The 17,906-nt window shown below is 36.5% G+C and overlaps 1 protein-coding gene across 1 annotated transcript in view; it reads left to right on the top strand.

Annotated features, from left to right (window-relative positions):
- The window catches only part of ndufs6 (NADH:ubiquinone oxidoreductase subunit S6), a 30,105-nt gene extending 14,082 nt beyond the window's left edge, over positions 1-16,023 (top strand). Inside the window, exons 2-4 of the mRNA XM_069914206.1 lie at positions 2,149-2,202; positions 2,712-2,834; positions 14,229-16,023. Coding sequence (XP_069770307.1) covers positions 2,149-2,202; positions 2,712-2,834; positions 14,229-14,297 — 246 coding nt within the window. The 3' untranslated portion in view covers positions 14,298-16,023. The remainder of the gene's footprint in view (positions 1-2,148; positions 2,203-2,711; positions 2,835-14,228) is intronic.
- Positions 16,024-17,906: the final 1,883 nt, after the last annotated feature.

Genomic DNA, 17,906 nt, shown 5'->3' with positions numbered 1-17,906 from the left:
GGAGCACATCTCGTTTGTCACTTTCTCGCACCAGGATGTAGTCCAGGAGGTGCCAGTGTTTGGATCGGGGATGCATCCAGGTAGTCTTAAAGCTGTCCCTCTGCTGAAAAAGGGTGTTTGTAATGACAAGCCGCTGTTCTGCGCAGAGCTCCAACAGGAGGCGCCCATTGTTATTGCACTTGCCGACGCCATGCTTGCCCAGGATTCCTGGCCAGGTTTCTGAGTCTTTGCCGACGCGAGCGTTGAAGTCGCCAAGGATTACAACCTTGTCGGCTGTAGGGGTGCGTTGGATGAGGTTGCGCAGGTCAGTGTAGAACTTGTCCTTTTCTGCTGGTTCCGCCTGGAGGGTTGGAGCATAGACACTGATGAGGGTGATGCAACGCTTGTTTTGAAGGGGGAGTCGCATGGACATGATTCGGTCCGAGTGGCCTGTCGGAAGGTTTTCGAGTTTGGAGGCAATGAAGTTCTTGACCATGAAGCCTACACCAGATAGGCGTCGTTCATCCGAAGGCTTGCCAGACCAGTAGAGTGTGTAGCCCGCGCCGCGTTCTTGGAGGCTGCATACATCTGCCAGGCGGACTTCACTGAGAGCGGCTATGTCAATGTCAAGTCTGAGGAGTTCATGTGCAATGAGGGCAGACCGACGTTCAGGTCGGTGGCTCTCAGCCTTGTCTATCATGGTTCTGATGTTCCAGCATGCTAGCTTGAATTTGTGAGCATCTTTTGAGGGGGAGGACGTGGAGGGGGAGGACGTGGAGGGGGAGGACGTGGAGGGGGGGGACGTGGAGGGGGAGGACGTGGAGGGGGAGGACGTGGAAGGGGAGGACGTGGAGGGGGAGGACGTGGACCTGTCCTCGGGCCTGCGCAAAGGAGCTTTTAGGTGGAGTGCAGTGCGCGCAGTACTGGCCCCACCCTTTACACCCATGGTTCATGTGCCGTGGCCAAGCAAGCTGGGACGTGGCAGCGAGGTCCTTGGGTCGTAGGTTTTATATCGGAGTGGCCTTCTCCTATGCAGGTTTCTTACCCGGGCTGGAGGGGTCTGCCTCCCCTCTTAGGTCGGTCCATACTGCCCAGACCGGGGCCGAGGCCACCACTGCTCTCCCTGTGCCCTGACTGGGGCCGCTGCCTCCAACTCTCTGCCCGGATCGGGGCCTCCGCCTGCCTCACTCGACCGAGGCCGGGGCCGCCGCCTCCCCCTTGCTCCTGCCCGGATTGGGGCCGCCGCCTCCTACCCTCAGCCCGGACTGGGGCCGGGGCCGGCGCTGCTCTCCCTGTGCCCGGACTGGGGCCGCCGCCTCCCACTCTCTGCCCGGATCGGGGCCTCCGCCTGCCTCACTCGACCGAGGCCGGGGCCGCCGCCTCCCCCTTGCTCCTGCCCGGATTGGGGCCGCCGCCGCCTACCCTCAGCCCGTTATTTAAATGGTCACATTTTTAGATGTATCTGATGAAGATTCTGGCATACCCTTCTGCACTTTCGTTATTGAATCAGCTTGGAATCTTGGTTGCTTGACAATGATAGGATGAGTCATCTCTGTGGTCATGTTGGTTGGCAGGATAATTGGAGGGTGTGTGTGTGTGTGTTAGAATCAGGGGACTTTTGAGTAAAGGATAATCGTGCAGGATTCATGTCAATGTGTGCTTGACGGTTATTCTAGACTTGATAAGGCTTATTCCCATGCAGTATAACTTTATAACCATATGACTTCAGTTGCAGGTTATGATGGAGTGCAATTTTGATTCTGTTGATGATTCCCTGGGCCGTTTGCAGTGTCTGCTCTCTGGGTTCACAATGATTAAAAAGTTTTAATAGTTTTTCTCTCATTATAGTTTGTTGTACTTATGATTCAAATCCTGCCAAATCATGCATGCTGTTTCCTGAAGGGTTGACACGTTAATCTTAAGCTTGTATACTCCACAGATGCTGATAGTCTTGTCAAATGTATCCAGCATTTTCTATTGAAGAAAGATTCAGAATCTACCTTTAAGTTTAATGCATAATATAAATTTAAAAATACATTGATTTGCAATTCTTATGATCAAATGCCCTCATAAGGATTGTATGGTTTTAAGAATAATATTCTAGAAAATTGATATCAATGGAATTTGTACTATGTGTTTATAACACAGTGTTTTGCTCTTTTCCTTCAGGTTTATGAAGAGAATGATTACAGAAAAGTTAGATTCATTGGTCGACAAAAAGAAGTATGTTTTTTGAATATTGTGACTGTCATTGAGAGGTCAAGGAAAGATCAAATTCCCTTATTCCAATTTGTGCTCCAAATTTGGTCTGCCCTGATTTTATAGTTGTAAAACAACATTAATATCAAATAGTTTGTTCTAAATCACTGATCTAAAAGTAAAATCCGGCAAGAGCTCCCAGTGGTTACCTTTTTTGTGTATGTTCCCTTGCATATCTTTCTTAATTCCATTTTTTTTTCCCTTTTTAAATTTTGTACCTGATTCAGCACAGAATAACATGCGGCAAATTACATTTCCTGGTTCAGCTGCTTCTCGAGTGACTCGTAATAATTATTCAATTTGCTTAAGGACTCCAATCATTGTATTTCCTGTTCACATTGATTCGATAAATGTTAGTAGTTGTAACATTTTGAGAATAAATCCAACTGCATTTTAATACAAAACATTGCAAAATTGTTCAGCGAGATGAAGATTTTGATAGATCAAACTAAATCCCAGATCCTGTACTTTAGGTAAATGAAAATTTTGCCATTAACTTAATTGCTGAGGAACCGGTATCTGACGTAACAGATAGAGTGGTTTCATGTGATGGTGGTGGTGGAGCACTTGGACATCCTAAGGTGTACATCAACTTGGTAAGTATGTAATTTACCATAACTACTTAGGTAATGCTTGTTGCCATACTAATAGTTGACCATTAATTTTCTTGGTAGTGCATATTGACTTATGCAAATAATTCATTAAAAAATGACATGTACATTCAAGATAATTGTTGAAGCTTCGATTATTTGTGGCAACCGCATAATATATACATTGCTGTAGATTTTTGATGACATGAGGATTATGCCTTTTACCATTTTTATGGGTATATTTCCTGTTAGAAAGTTAAAGATGTGCTAATATGATAGTTTTTTCCTTTCAGTATTAATCAACTGAAATAAAATGGGTCGATTGCCACTAAGCAAGTTTGCTCTTTTTTTTAGGAAGTTTATTTTATCAGTGAATGCCTTAGGAGACTAGTAGCCAATTGAATCTTTGGGGTAATTTCTATTTCTAGTTTGTCAGTGATAATGGTAGTTTACCATCTTTTGGTGTTAAATAATGCTATATAGGAAACAAATGAAAAGCTAAATAATATTGTATAATATTACATATTCAATTATTTGAAATATGCACTTAATATTTCTTAGAAATTAATTTCAGTCTCTTATTTTAACTTTCTGACTGAAAGTGAATTATAATATTTAGTATAGCTAAAACAGTTAATGCAGGAATTGAAATTAGGAAGCATTTTCTCATGCCAACATTAACAGCATTCTGAGTTTATTTGTCCCTGAGGGACATGGGATGCTATAGAAACTACTTTAATTAGCGGTGTTGGAGGTGAGGTAGAGTCAATATTTCTGCATAAAATAGTGTTGAATTCAGAATTAGTTAAAGGACTTATTGTAGTAGGATTTGTTTTAAAGTTACCCGTGCAAGGAGCCTCATTCTTATTAGGGAATGATTTGGTGGTGGGTAAAGTTGGGCCAGTTTTGAGATTAACAAAAAATGAGGTTGAAGAAGATTGTGAGATATACCCTGCATGTGCTGTAACAAGATCCTTGTCTAAGAAAATGATGACAGCAGAGGAAGATCCAGTTGATAGAGGCTTGCCCAGTACTTCTGAAATAGTCCAGAAGGAGCAGGTTAAATGTGAGAGTCTGGATTTGTCTTTGTCAAGGAAAGTGTTAATTGAGCAGCAAAAAACAAATTCTGATCTTGTTGGCTTAAGGGAGAAAGCTGTTAATGAGGAAGAGATGGCAATGCCCTGTGGAGATTACTTGAAGGGTGAATTGTTAATGAAGAAATGGAGGCCTCTTGATGTTCCTGCAAATGAAGAGTGGGCAGTGATTCATCAGGTGGTTATTCCTAGAATTTACTGGAAGGAAATTTTAAATTTAGCCCATAGTACATCTTTTGGTGGTCATCTTGGTGTAAAGAAAACCATGAATAAAATTTTGAAACAATTTTTCTGGCCTGGTTTAAGGAAGGATGTTATAAATTGTAAATTGGTGCCGGTCATGTCACCTTTGTCAGGTTGTGGGTAAACCTAACCAAGGTCCTCCTGTAGCTCCTTTGCAACCTATTCCTGTTGTTGTGTGGGTCCTCTGCCTAAAACAAAAGATGGGAATCAGTACTTGTTAGCAATTATGTGCATCGCATCCAGATTTCCAGAAGCTGTATCATTGAGGAATATTAAAACAAAATCAGTGGTAAAGGCTTTGGAATTTTTTTTCACAGTTTTTAGGTTATCTAAAGAGATCCAGAGTGACCAGGGAACTGACTTTATGTCCGGGTTGTTTCAGTAGTTGACTTATGAGTTGGGAATTAAACAGTTCACTTCATCTGCGTACCATCCTGAAACTCAGGTAGCTTTGGAAAGATTTTATTCTACTCTTAAAAATATGATGAGCATTTATTGTCTGGAGAATGGGAAAGATTGGGACGAACATATTCATTTGCAGCAAGAGAAGCTTTATGTTTCAGCCCTTTTGAAACTGTGTTTGGATATCAGGTTAGAGGACCTTTAATGTTGTTAAAAGAACTGTGCATTAATGAGGATGTACAGTTGGACTTGCTGGATTATGTTTCTAAATTTAAAGATGGGTTACAAAAAGTGTGGACTTTGGCTCAAAAGAATTCTGAAATGGCTCAGGGTAAAATGAAGCGATTATTTGACAGGAAAGCTCAAGTGAGGAATTTTATGACAGGAAGTAAAGTGTTAATTTTGTTCCCAACACATGACAATTCTCTGAGTGCGAAATTTTATTCACCATATGAAATAAACTGAATGATGCCTACTATGCAATAAATACTCCAGATCGTAGGAATAAAACTCAGGTTTGTCATATAAATATGTTGAAACCTTATTATGAGGGTCAGGGTAGTGGAGAACGATCTATATCAGAAGTGTTGGTTGTTGACAGGGTTGAGGAAGTTATGAATCATAATATCATGGAAACGGAATCTTGTCAGGGTAACCTTAAAAAAAATCAAGCTTCCTGTGCGCCTGTCTAACTTAGCAATTTTGGAAAATCTGAAGGAAAAGTTAGGCCATCTTAAGTCACAAGAACAAATGCAATTGAAGCAGTTACTTTTAAAATATGCAAATTTGTTTCCTGATGTGCCAAAAAAGATGTCAGTGATTTAACATGATGTGGACGAACCAAGTCCCATAAAACAACACGCACATTCATGCTTGCTTACATTACTTTGTTGGGTTAAATCGAGTCAGTTGAATCCTTATGAATTTTATTTTTCAGTATTTATGCTTTTAATTTACTTTATTTGGGTAGTGTTACGAGCCAAGAGGACCCCAAAACCCAGCAGCAACAGAAATTCATCAAGACAAATGATTCCTTAAACAAAAGTTGCTTTTAATTATCTTTAAACATGAAAACAGGATTAAACTTTAACTTGTTAATATTAACTTAACTTAACCTCCTTCTAAATCTAAGCATACATGTATGTAATGTGTGAGTAAGTTTAGAAAAGTTCTTTGATTCACAGTCCAATCTCACTTCTCATTCCTCCAAGTTCACTGGTTGCAGGCAATTCTTATACTGTGCAGAGAATTTAACATTTATGAATTCCACCAGGTCTCGGTGCTTGAAAGGTAAATGGTTACCACTCAGGAAGGTTCTTGTCAGTGTTCAGAGAGAGATTTGTTGTTAGTTGGGCACAAACTGATTCTTTCTAATCAGCCACGTCAGTGTCTTGTTGAAGAAACTTTCCCCATCATGGTTTTCCAAATGATAACCTCTTTCTTTCAGGTCACGACAGAGTTCCTCTTTGTTTCTGTTATTTCAAGTGAAATATTAGGCAGCCAGTCCTCTCCTCTTGTATGGACCACAAGGGCTTTGACCAGGCTGAACTAAGCACTCACAGCCCGTCTTCAAAATGGGGTTTTTCCACAAGCTTGCTAGCTTGTCCCATTCCAGTCCCTGCTGTTGAACTGTAAAAACTGCAGAACTGAATTTTCTGTCTCTCTCTAAAACCACATGACGCTCTTAGAACAGCAACCTCCACTCAGACAGACTGCAGCTCTGAACCTAATCCTCCGCATTCTTTCATCTGTTGCTTTTCTTTTTTTTAAACTTATTTATTCGTTCAAAAAACAAATATGACATATACAGCAATTAAACATGAACATGAACTTTTTTTTATATAGAAAGAAAAAGAAAAAAAAATACCCCCCCCCCTTCAGCCAACTCTCCTAAGGAGAGCCATAAAAAAAGAAAAAAGAAAATATAAAAAAATTAAGTATACATATTAAAATCTAATCAATATAAACTAAAATGTAAATATTCCGAGTATAACAGGCAATTATAAAAAAATATAATTATCATGCGAAACATACATAATATTTTCCATTATTAAGCAATATTTCATCTCATTATGCCATCTATTAATATCAATCATATTTGTATCTTTCCACGTACTAGCAATACATTTTTTCGCTACGGATAAAGCTAAATATACAAAAGGAATCTGGAACTTATCTAATTCCAAGCCTTTCAGAGGTTGTAAACTACCCAATAAAAATACTGTTGGATCTAAAACTATTTTAATCTTATACAGATATTCTAAAAACGATTGAATTTTTTTCCAAAAAGATTGTATATGTATACATGACCAAAAAGCATGAAAAAAAGTTCCAACTGTATCACCACATCTAAAACACAAATCTGATTCATTAAAACCATATTTTTTTAATTTTTCAGGTGTCAAATATAAATGATGTAAGAAGTTGTAATTAATCAATCTACTCTATCATAACAGATATCTAACCAATCCTCTTCAGAAAAAATAAAACCAATATCCGCTTCCCATTTAATTTTAGATCTATCCCAACCCTTTTTATCCATACCATCCTGTAATATTTGATACATAAATAAAATATACCCCTTCTCTAGTACCTTCAGAAAAAAAGTCTCAAATTTAGTCATTTTAGGTAAAATCATATCTCTACCAAGCATACATTTTACCAAAGATCGAATTTGATAATAAAGAAATAAAGAATTCTTATCAATACCAAAATATTTTCTCATCTGATTAAAAAATAAAAACTTACCCTCTTTAAAACAATCTCCCAAATTTTTCACACCTTTAAATCTCCAATGCAATAAACTTTGATTATGTATTGAAAAAGAAATAAGTTGATTGTTATACAACGGAGTCAAAGCCAATAATTTACCCCTCGAGCCTATCATTTTTTTTTCTTTATCTATAACTTCATTAAATGTTTTAGTATAGGCGCATTATATTGTTGTAACAAATTCATATTCCACCTAAACAAAAATTGATGTATTTCAAATTCAGAAGTACTTGCCATCTCAATTTTAGCCCAACTAGGAGGCCGTACCAAATCCATCAATGAGCTAATAAATTTAAGTTGGGCTGCCTCATAATAATTTTGAAAATGTGGTAAGTGTAATCCCCCTAACTCATATTTCCAAGTTAATTTATTCAAAGCTACTCTCGAAAATTTACCCCTCCATAAAAACTCCCTAACCATTTTATTTAAATCTCGAAAAAAAAATTTATAAAGTAAATACGGAATAGATTGAAACAGATATTGTATATGCGGAAAGATATTTATCCTTCTCATTAAATTAATAGGTAAATCTTTCTATTTAATCAAATCAGTTTTGATCTTTGTCATTAATGGAGCATAATTTAATTTATATAAAGATTGATAATTAACATTCAAAATTATACCCAGATATTTAATTTGATCAGTCCACTTCAAATTAATAATATTCTTATAAACTGAATAATCTCCTTCACTTACTGGTAATATTTCACTTTTTTCCCAGTTAACTTTATATCCAGAAAGATATCCATATTGTATTAAACATTCCTTCAAATGCAAAAGCGACGGAGCTGGATTTGTTAAATACACCAATACGTCATCAGCAAATAAATTAATTTATCTGTGGCTTTTCAAAACAACATCCATTAGTGATATCCCTTGGGCACTCCCCAAAGCTTTTGCAAAGGCATTCGGAGTTGGCCTGCCTTGCATGAACAGAATTCCAGTATTTTAAATGTGATCTGTTTTGAATTGTTTGTATGTGACCTTCATTAAAAAAACCTGCCACACTTTATCTCCCAAAATGATATATATATTCAATATAAAACACAAGATATTCTGTCATAGTAGAGATATTGTGAGTTGGAATATTGGGGTTTAAACCATCTTATCAAATGCAAGAAAATATGCTTATTAAAAAAAAATTAAAGGTAATTTTTTTTCCAAGAAACACATCTGTTTAAATGACACTTCGTCTTTTTCGATGTTAGAGGAATTAGCATTTTCATGCATCTTTTGTGGCAAAAGCTAGAAGAGTTTCAATCTTAATTGACCAATCTTTTCCATTTGTCCATCATAATGTTTCTGATACAAATGGATGTTTTCTTAATGTCTATGGGAAATTATATAATAAAATGATAGACTGCGAATGTTTACCATCCCAATATTGATGATCTAAGTTTTTTTTTCTTCCTTACTGGACTTGAATTGATAGTCTTTGGTTATGAGTGGTTATTTTAATTGGTGGCTGGAATCTGCCTAAGACTGTTCATCTTTAAAAAAAAAAGTCACATTAAGCATGTCTGCTCTAATTATTTATTCTTTTTTGTTATTGTATGATATTTTAGATGTATAGCATTTTCCCCATATTACTGATAAGTAATTTTCCTCTTTTTCTGATTTTTTCAGATTGTTTATTAGTTAAAAAAAAATTATCAATGGATTCCTGTCTTGCCTCAATCTGTCGGATATTGATGTTTTAATTCACTTTTACTTTCTGATGAGAATAATCATCCTCTGGAGGTTCAAATTTAATTGGGATTATTTTAAGATCAATATTAGAGGACAAATTATTTCATATATGGCAAAAATGGGGAAAAAAGCTAATGCGGAAAGGACTATACTAATTAATCAAATAAATGTTTTAGATCAACAATATGCCATTTTCCTTGAAACCTGAGATATTAAAAAACAGCTTGACCTTAAAACTAAATATGACTTGCTTTTGACTTACCCTATTGAAACACATCTTTTGAAAAGTAAGAGCTAATTCAACATTCATGGAGATAAGCCAGGTAAACCTTTGGCTAATCAGATAAAAGGCTTAGCTGCTGAACGTCTGATTACGGAGATTCAGAGGGTGGATGGTAGTATTACCACTGATCATGTAGAAATGAATGATATGTTTAGACTACTATTCCAACCTTTATAAATCTGATTTTCTTGTTGTTTGTACTTCTATGGAAATTTTTTTTGATCATTTGTCTATACCTACTTTGCCTTTAGAAGCACAATTTCAGTTAGAAAAAGCTATTTCACAAGATAACAAGGATTATTAAATCTTTAAAAGTTGGCAAGACACCAGGTCCTGATGGCTTCCCTGATGAGTTTTGTAAAACTTTTTCCCATCTACTTGTACCCTATCTATACTCTGTGTTTTCTGTCTCTGAAATCTGGCAATTTGCCAATTATATTTTATGATGCAATGATTCCTCATCCCTAAAAAAATTAAAGATTTGTCAATTTGTGCCTCCTACAGCCCAATTCCCCTTTTAAATGTTGATGTAAAAATTCTCTCTAAAATATTAGCCAGTAGATTGGAAAACATCTTACCTTTTATTATATCTGAGGATCAGATGGGCTTCATTAAAAATCGTTATTCACATATGAATATTTGCCGCTCTTTGAATATTGATTATTCCTCTTCTGTTTCTTATTTGGAATGTGTTATTAGCCTAGATGCTGAAAAAAGGTTTTGATGAGAATATTTCCTTGCAATATTAGAAAGGTTTCATTTTGGCCCCACATTTATTTCATGTATTAAGTTATTATACTTATCTCCTGTTGCTTCTATTCTTACTAATTCAATATTATCTAAACTTTATAGTGGGACTAGGCCCTCTTAGTTCATTGTTGCTTAATTTAGCCTTATAACCTCTAGCTATTACTCTTAGGTTTTTTAGGGACGACTGGTTCATAAAGTTTCTCTTGCTACCAAAGCCTTTTGCTTTTGTATCGGATCCTAACTCCTCAATTCCTGCTATATTAACATTATTTTAGCAATTTAGTCAGTTTATATTAAATTTACAAAAGAGTGAATTATTTATTTTGAACACTCTAGCCCCCTTGTATACTGTCTTTCCTTTCAAGATTGCTAAAACCAAATGTATATACCTTGGTGTAACAATTACTAAGAGTCATAAACACTTGTTTAAAGAGAATTTCCTTACCTTATTAAATTAATTAAATTAAGTGAAGAAATCTTTATCCCAGTGGTCTCCTCTTTTAATGTCCTTAATTGGATGGATTAATGTCATTAAGATCAATATTTTACCTAATTTTTTATACATTTTTCAAGCTATTCCAATTTTCCCTAAAATTTTTTGACTCACTTAATTACATTTGGATAAATAAATATCCTTGTTTAAGTAAAGTATCTCTCCAAAATGTTAAGAAGAATGGAAGCTTGGCTCTTGCGAATTTCAGATTTTATTATTGGGTTGACTATATTCGTAATGTTATATTTTGTTTATATTATGATAGTAAAACAAATGGCTGTCTTTGGGTTGATTTAGAGCTGAATTCAACCAAGAAATTCTCTATTGTTTCAATACTTGGAGCGCCTCGCCTCTTCCTTTTCCTATTGGTAAAAAGATTGATAATTTAATGGTTAAGCATACAGTTAGGATTTGGTTTCAGTTCAGAAAACATTTTGGATTCCAAAGGTTTCTTCTTTTCAGTCCTATTTTATCAAATTATTTTTTTCAACCTTTGATGGAATCTGCTTTTCAGGAACGATCCAGATTAGATATTAAACATTTTTATGATATATTTATTGAGAATAATTTTGCTACATTTGAGCAACTTTTTAAAACTGAATTTACCAAATTCTCACTTTTTAGATATTCTTTTCCAATCTTTTTATTAAGCTTAAACACACAAAAACAACATAATATATAGGATGGAAGGTTACAGATTATAAATCAAGTGGATGTGTATCATAAACAAACAGAAAGTCATTCCCCACAGCTCTATTGTTTAAATAATAAAAGCAGTAGAAATATATATAATCTAAACTATCAACTAATCCTAAACTAAATTGCCTGACCCCCTAACGTAATAGTTGAAATTAGAAGTTGGGATCCCTTAAAACAGTAAAATTCAATAATAAACAAGAAAATGTTCAGTTATATGTCTGTATAATGTATACTTGTAGGGAAACGCAAAAAGAAAACATTATATTAAAGCAAGTTTAAGAATCATGAAGAAAAAAATCATAAACTGGCACCCATTCTATCAAACTTAATATCAGTATCAGTTACATAGAAACATAGGAACATAGAAGATAGGAGCAGGAGTTGGTCATTCGACCCTTCGAGCCTGCTCCGCCATTCAACGAGATCATCGCTGATCTTAAAGTTCAGTACCCCGTCCCCGCCTTTTCTCCGTAACCTTTAATACCCTTATACTGAAGAAATAGATCTAATTCCCTCTTAAATATATTTAATGAACCTGCCTCTACTGTGGCAATGAATTCCACAGATTCACCATCCTCTGGGTAAAGAAATTCCTCCTCATCTCGGTCCTAAATGGTTTGCCTATTATCCTCAAACCATGGCCCCGGGTTCTGGATTTTTCCATCATTGGAAACATCCCTTCCGCATCCATTCTGTCCAGTCCTGCCAGAATTTTATATGTCTCAATGAGATCCCCTCTCAATCTTCTAAACTCCAGGGAGTACAATCCCAATTGGCACAATCTTTCCTCATAAGTCATTCCTGCCATTCCAGGTATCAGCCTGGTGAATCGCCTCCGCACTCCCTTCATTGCAAGAACATCCTTCCTTAGATAAGGTGACCAAAACTGCACACAATACTCCAGGTGTGGTCTCACCAAGGCTCTGTACAGCTGCAGTAAGGTATCCTTGTTCCTATACTCAAACCCTCTTGATATGAAGGCCAACATACCATTTGCCTTTTTAACCACCTGCTGTACCTGCTTGCTCGCCTTCAGAGACTGGTGTACAAGTACCCCTAGGTTTCTCTGCACTTCCCCATCTCTTAATCTATTGCCATTCAAATAGTAATCTGCCCTCCGGTTTGTATTACCAAAGTGGATAACCTCACATTTATCCACATTGTAGTGCATTTGCCATGTATCTGCCCAGTCCCTCAATTTATCCAAATCACACTGGAGCTTCCTGACCCCCTCTTCCGTGCACACAACCCTTCCTAGCTTAGTGTCATTGCAAATTTGGAGATATTACATCCAATCCCCTCATCCAGATCATTAATGTAAATTGTGAACAGCTGGGGTCTCAGTACAGATCCCTGTGGCACCCCACTGGTCACCGCCTGCCACTCAGAAAACGAGCCATTACAGCATGTCTACTCTTCTCTAAATTTAAACAAGCTAAAGTTTGGCACATCCACTGGACATGGGTAAGCGGAATTGAATATTTCCACCTAAGCAAAATAGATCTTTAGCCATAAGCGTCGTGAATGCAACAATATGGTGATCGGAGAGCAACAGATACATATCTTCCATCAACACTCCACAATGCCGTAATTGGATCAGCTGCAAATTAACAGCTAAAATTGTAGATAGAGTATTGAAAATTTCTTTCCTATAACATTCCAATGCTGAGTAAAACCAAAATAAGTGAACTAATGCTGCCACCCTTTTGCTACACCTGTCAAAACAGGGGTTGACATCTAGAAATATACATGACTTTTTTGGATATTTACATATTAGGGTCTTTATCTATTCTCAATCTTTAAAATTCATGCAGGTTCCTGTTATGAATATGATAGAAACAATTTACAATCTTCAACCATCTCAGAAAAGGTTAATAGCTATTGCATATGATGTTCTGAAATCAAGGCAAGCTTCAGTGGATTAATTTTTTTTAAAAATTGGGAGCAGGACCTCCATATTTCTATTTCTGATGATTCCTGGAACTCTATTTTTAAGTTGGCTAATACATTTTCTCGTCACTCACTTACAATTCAAAGTTGTGCATGTAGCTTGTATGTCTAAAGTTAAGTTAGTTAGTATTTACCCTAATATTAGCTCTCTCTGTGACAGATGTAAGAATGAGGATGAATTATTAATTCCTATGTTTTGGTCTAGTTTGACCTTGCCAAGTATTGGGAAGAGGTCTTTTGTACTTTGTAATTATTAATGTTAACCTAGCACCAGACCCAGTGGAGGCCTTGTTTGGGATGGTTGAATAGAGAATAGTCTTCATTTCAATCTCATATATTACCCTTTGCCTCTCTTATTACAAGATCAGATTGATCAGATGGAAAGATGCTGTCCCACCCACTCATAATCAATGGTTATACGATATGATGTCATTGGAGAAAAAAAGATGTTCCATAAGTGGCTCAAGTTTAAACTTTCCCAATCTTTTGTTTTTTTTTAAATTATTTTCAGAGCCTCTATTGGGAATCTTAATTGGGTTCTTTTTTTTATGTTTCTTTTTTCTATATTGCCATACAACTTAGGAATGGTTTAAGTTATCTAATTATGTTTTTTTTTTCTATTTTCATATTTCTTTTTCAATTTCCCTATATATTGTGCTTGTCTGCTCTATTACAGTTTGTGTTAGTTTCATGCATATTCCCTTTTTGTACTATTATATAAAATTCAATAAAAATATTGGAAAAGAAAAGGAGCTTAAGAAAAATAGTAAGTGGGTAAATCACATGCATGATATAATTGAATCAAGGTGCAACTTGCCTTCAAGTGAAATAATAAAACAAACTAACTGTTAATGTCTTGCCAAATCTTTCCTTTGTACAAACAAAATGTGCAGTTCTGATCATGGGGTTTTAAGCTAACCTTAAAACCTTAAAACCCCGTGTATTTGCAAGGTGAAAAATTTGCTACTTGATATTTAAGCTTTATACTTTTAATCTTCTAGGATAATCTTTTTGTTTTTTTTTAGGATAAAGATACAAAAGTTGGAACATGTGGTTATTGTGGACTTCGTTTTAAACAAAAGCATCTTCACTGAGATGCCAGCATTTAGATTAGAATTACTTTCTGAATGATGGCAAAGAAAGCGATGAACAAATAATTAAATGAACTTTGGATTTGATTGATACTGTGTTTAAAATGAAGGTAGAATTAAAATGTCCCTTATGAAACCAATGTGACTAATGAGCACAATATGAGTTTAATTTGAATTTCCTTCCACTGTTCAAGCACTTCCATAGATTCATTCTCAATTGTTTTGGACATGTCTCTCTAATTTAAAATTTTTATGCTCAGGTTTGACATAATTGACAACTTTGCTTAGATGGTGCCTATGATGTGTTTTAAAGGAAGATATTTTAGTCTGATTTGAAATCCAGACACACAATGATAACTTACATTTTCAATAATTGCTTTATGGTCCAGAATTTCCACTTGTATTGTCCTTTCTAGTAAGGCTTTTTCCCTTTCAGTTCAGGTTGAAAATACTTGATCTCGGTAAGGTTGAAATGCAAGGTGCTAATGAAGTGACCGGGGAATATAAATAAGAGAACGAAGCCTGTCTCAATAATGAAATGTTGAGAACAAAAGAGCAAAGCTTGAAAAATTAGGATCAAAGTAGTCATGGAATTAAAAAAAATAAAGAGAGGAGCAACAATAATAATAATAATAGATTGGGAGGATAAGGTTAATAATTACAAACACCTTTGATGGGCGACACAGTTGGTGTAGCAGTTAGCACATCACCTCTACGGCACCAGAGTTTGTACATTCTCCCTGTGTCTGCCTGGGTTTTATCTGGGGTCTCCGGTTTCCTCCCACCGTTCAAAATGTAACAGTGGTTGTAGGATAATTGAGTGTAAATTGGGCAGTACGGACTCTTGGTCTGAAATGGTCTGTTACCGTGCTGCCTATCTAAATTTTAAAAAAAAATTAAATGTGTTCTTGTTGAAAAATTCAAGGTTAGTATGAAGGAATGTGATGCCATGAATGTAGATGCCCTGGCTAATCAAGAACCTATCGGTTTCTATCTTAAATACACCTGCCTCCACAATGGCCTGTGGCAACAAATTCCACAGATTTACCACTCTGGCTAAAAAAATTCCTATGCATCTATATGTTGTAAGTGAATGCCCTTCAATCCTGAAGTTGTGACCTCTTGTCCTGGATTCTCCCACCATGGGAAACAACCTTTCAACATCTACTCTGTCCAGGCCTTTCAATATTCAAAATGTAATGAGCAACCCCTCATTCTCCTAAATTCTAATGAATACAGGCCAAGAGCTGTATATATGATAATCCCATTGTTTGATACCACATGTATCAGTTTTCCAAAGCCCTTTATGCTGTTGATATTGCATGTGTGTCATTGGAAAGAGCTCGACAGTTTAAGTATTTAAAATAGAGTTTCAGCTGAGATGTTTGAATCTGTGGAAGCTTTATCCCTCCTGTTTATGGCATCAGAACTCATTCTCATTGTTTTCCATTTGTGTTTAGATCATACTCATTTCAATATTGAGTAATTTTTAGATATTTTTTCAGCTAGTATTTTTAATAAATTCTAATTTTTTCATGCTTGCCAAATAAATGTAATTTATTCTCACTGACGAGCCATTCATTCTGCTCTATTGGGGATTCAGAATCAGAATTTAGTGTCACAAACAAATCACAAAATGTGTTGTTTTCCTGCAGCTTCACAGTGCAAATGTTCACATAAACCACCTTACAACAATAAATAAAATTAGTGAACAAAAAGTCAAAGTAAAGCAGTGTCTTTGGTTCATTGTTCATTCAGGAATCTGATGGCAACGGGGAAGAAGCTGTCCTTGTTCTGCAAAGTGCTCGTCTTCAGCCTCCTGTACATTTTTCCCGATGGTAACAGAGTGAAAAGGGCATGGCCTGGGTTGTGGGGTCCTTGAGGATAGAAGCTGCTTTCTTAAGACACCGCCCCTTGTAGATGTCCTCGATGGAGTGAAGTCTGGTGCTTGAGATGTAGCAGGCTGAGTTAACAACTCTGGAGTTTTTTCTTGACCTGAGCATTGGCACCTCTGTTCCATGCAGTGATGTAACCAGCCAGAATGCTCTCTATACCTGTAGAAATTTTAGAGAGTCTTCTGTGATCCACTGAATTTCCTCAAACGCCTCACAATGTATGGCTGCTGGCCAGCCTTCTTTGTGATTGCATCAACATGAAGGCTCCAGGACAGATCCTTAGAGATGTTGATACTCAGGAAATTGTAGTTATTGTCCCTCTCCATTACTGAGTCCTCAATGAGGATTGGTTGATGTTCTCCTGACTTCCCACTGAAGTCCACAATCATCTCCTTGGTTTTGCTATCTTTGAGTCTAAGGTTGTTGGTATGACACCATTCAACCACATTTGTAGATAGCATTGGAATTATGCCTGGCCACACAGTCGTGGGTGTATAGTGAGTAGGACAGAGTGCTAAGCACACATCATTGAGGTGCACCTGTGTTGATAGGAGGAGATGTTATTTCCAATTCATACTGACCAGTCTTGCAATGAGGAAGTCGAGGATCCAGTTGCAGAGGGATGTGCAGAAGCCCAGGATTTGAAGCTTCTTGACCAGTGCTGAGGGAATAATGGTGTTGAAGTTGAAGGCTGGAACAACTCAGCAAGTCATGCAGTGTTTTTTATGCAGCAAATATAAAAGTGCATAGTCAATATTTCAAGCATGAACCCTTCTTCAAATCAGGGTATGTACTAAAAGCAGGCTGATGCTTGAATAAAATGGGAGGGGTGGGCACAGGGCCACAGGCAAGAGGTCACAAGTGGATATGTGGTGGGATGGCATAAGAGAAAAGCTGAGGTAATGGGGAGGGGATAGCTCTCTGAATGGGGAGGGTGGTCAGCATGGACATAGTACATTGGGTAGGTCAGAGAGGAGTTGGGGAGATGAGACGGACTGAGGGCTAGGAGGGTGGTTTAAGGTATTTGATCATGTAAGAAAATAATTGGATCGTCTTCAGATTGTCAATTGAAAGTAATTGGTCTTGATATATACTTTTTTTTTCAAGTTGGCAGACCTCAAAATGGACCACAGTTTATACAAGGTTGTTTTGCTTGCCATATATACGAGGAAATAAACAAGTCCACTGAATAAAAAAAAAGATATAAGAGTAAAGATTGGTAAGGCTTGAAAAAGATACAGAAATGTAGGTAAAAAGTTCATTTTAATCAAATTGATTTGTCCAATCATTGTAATGGATAAAAGTTGACCATCCTGATAATAATTCTTTAGTCTGATTAAATAATACCAAAAAGTTTTCTTTCAATATATTTTTATGCCTTCTTGTAATTCCCAAATATCTGAATTGGTCTTTTATTATTTTAAATGGGAAGGTGAAAAATCTTGAAAAAGATTTTTTTAGTGGTAATAGTTCACTCTTATGCAAATTTAATTTATAAACAAAAAGGCTCATCTTCAAAAGACAAAATGGAACGGGGGCCTATCATTTTAAATTCAGATTTTATTTTTGGGTGGTTAATTGGTATATTTTGATAAAGTACTGAACTGCCCATCTTGGGTCAAAATGGAACTAAATTTCTCTAAAAATTCATCTTTGTTGGCTATTTTAGATTCTTCTCTACTGCTTTCATTTTCTAAATTGACACGTGACTTGATAA

The sequence above is a fragment of the Narcine bancroftii genome, chromosome 1, assembly GCF_036971445.1.
Source record: "Narcine bancroftii isolate sNarBan1 chromosome 1, sNarBan1.hap1, whole genome shotgun sequence".
Classification (NCBI taxonomy): Eukaryota; Metazoa; Chordata; class Chondrichthyes; order Torpediniformes; family Narcinidae; genus Narcine; species Narcine bancroftii.
The sequence above is the reverse complement of the archived record's forward strand: the minus strand, read 5'-3'. Positions and strand labels throughout refer to the sequence as shown.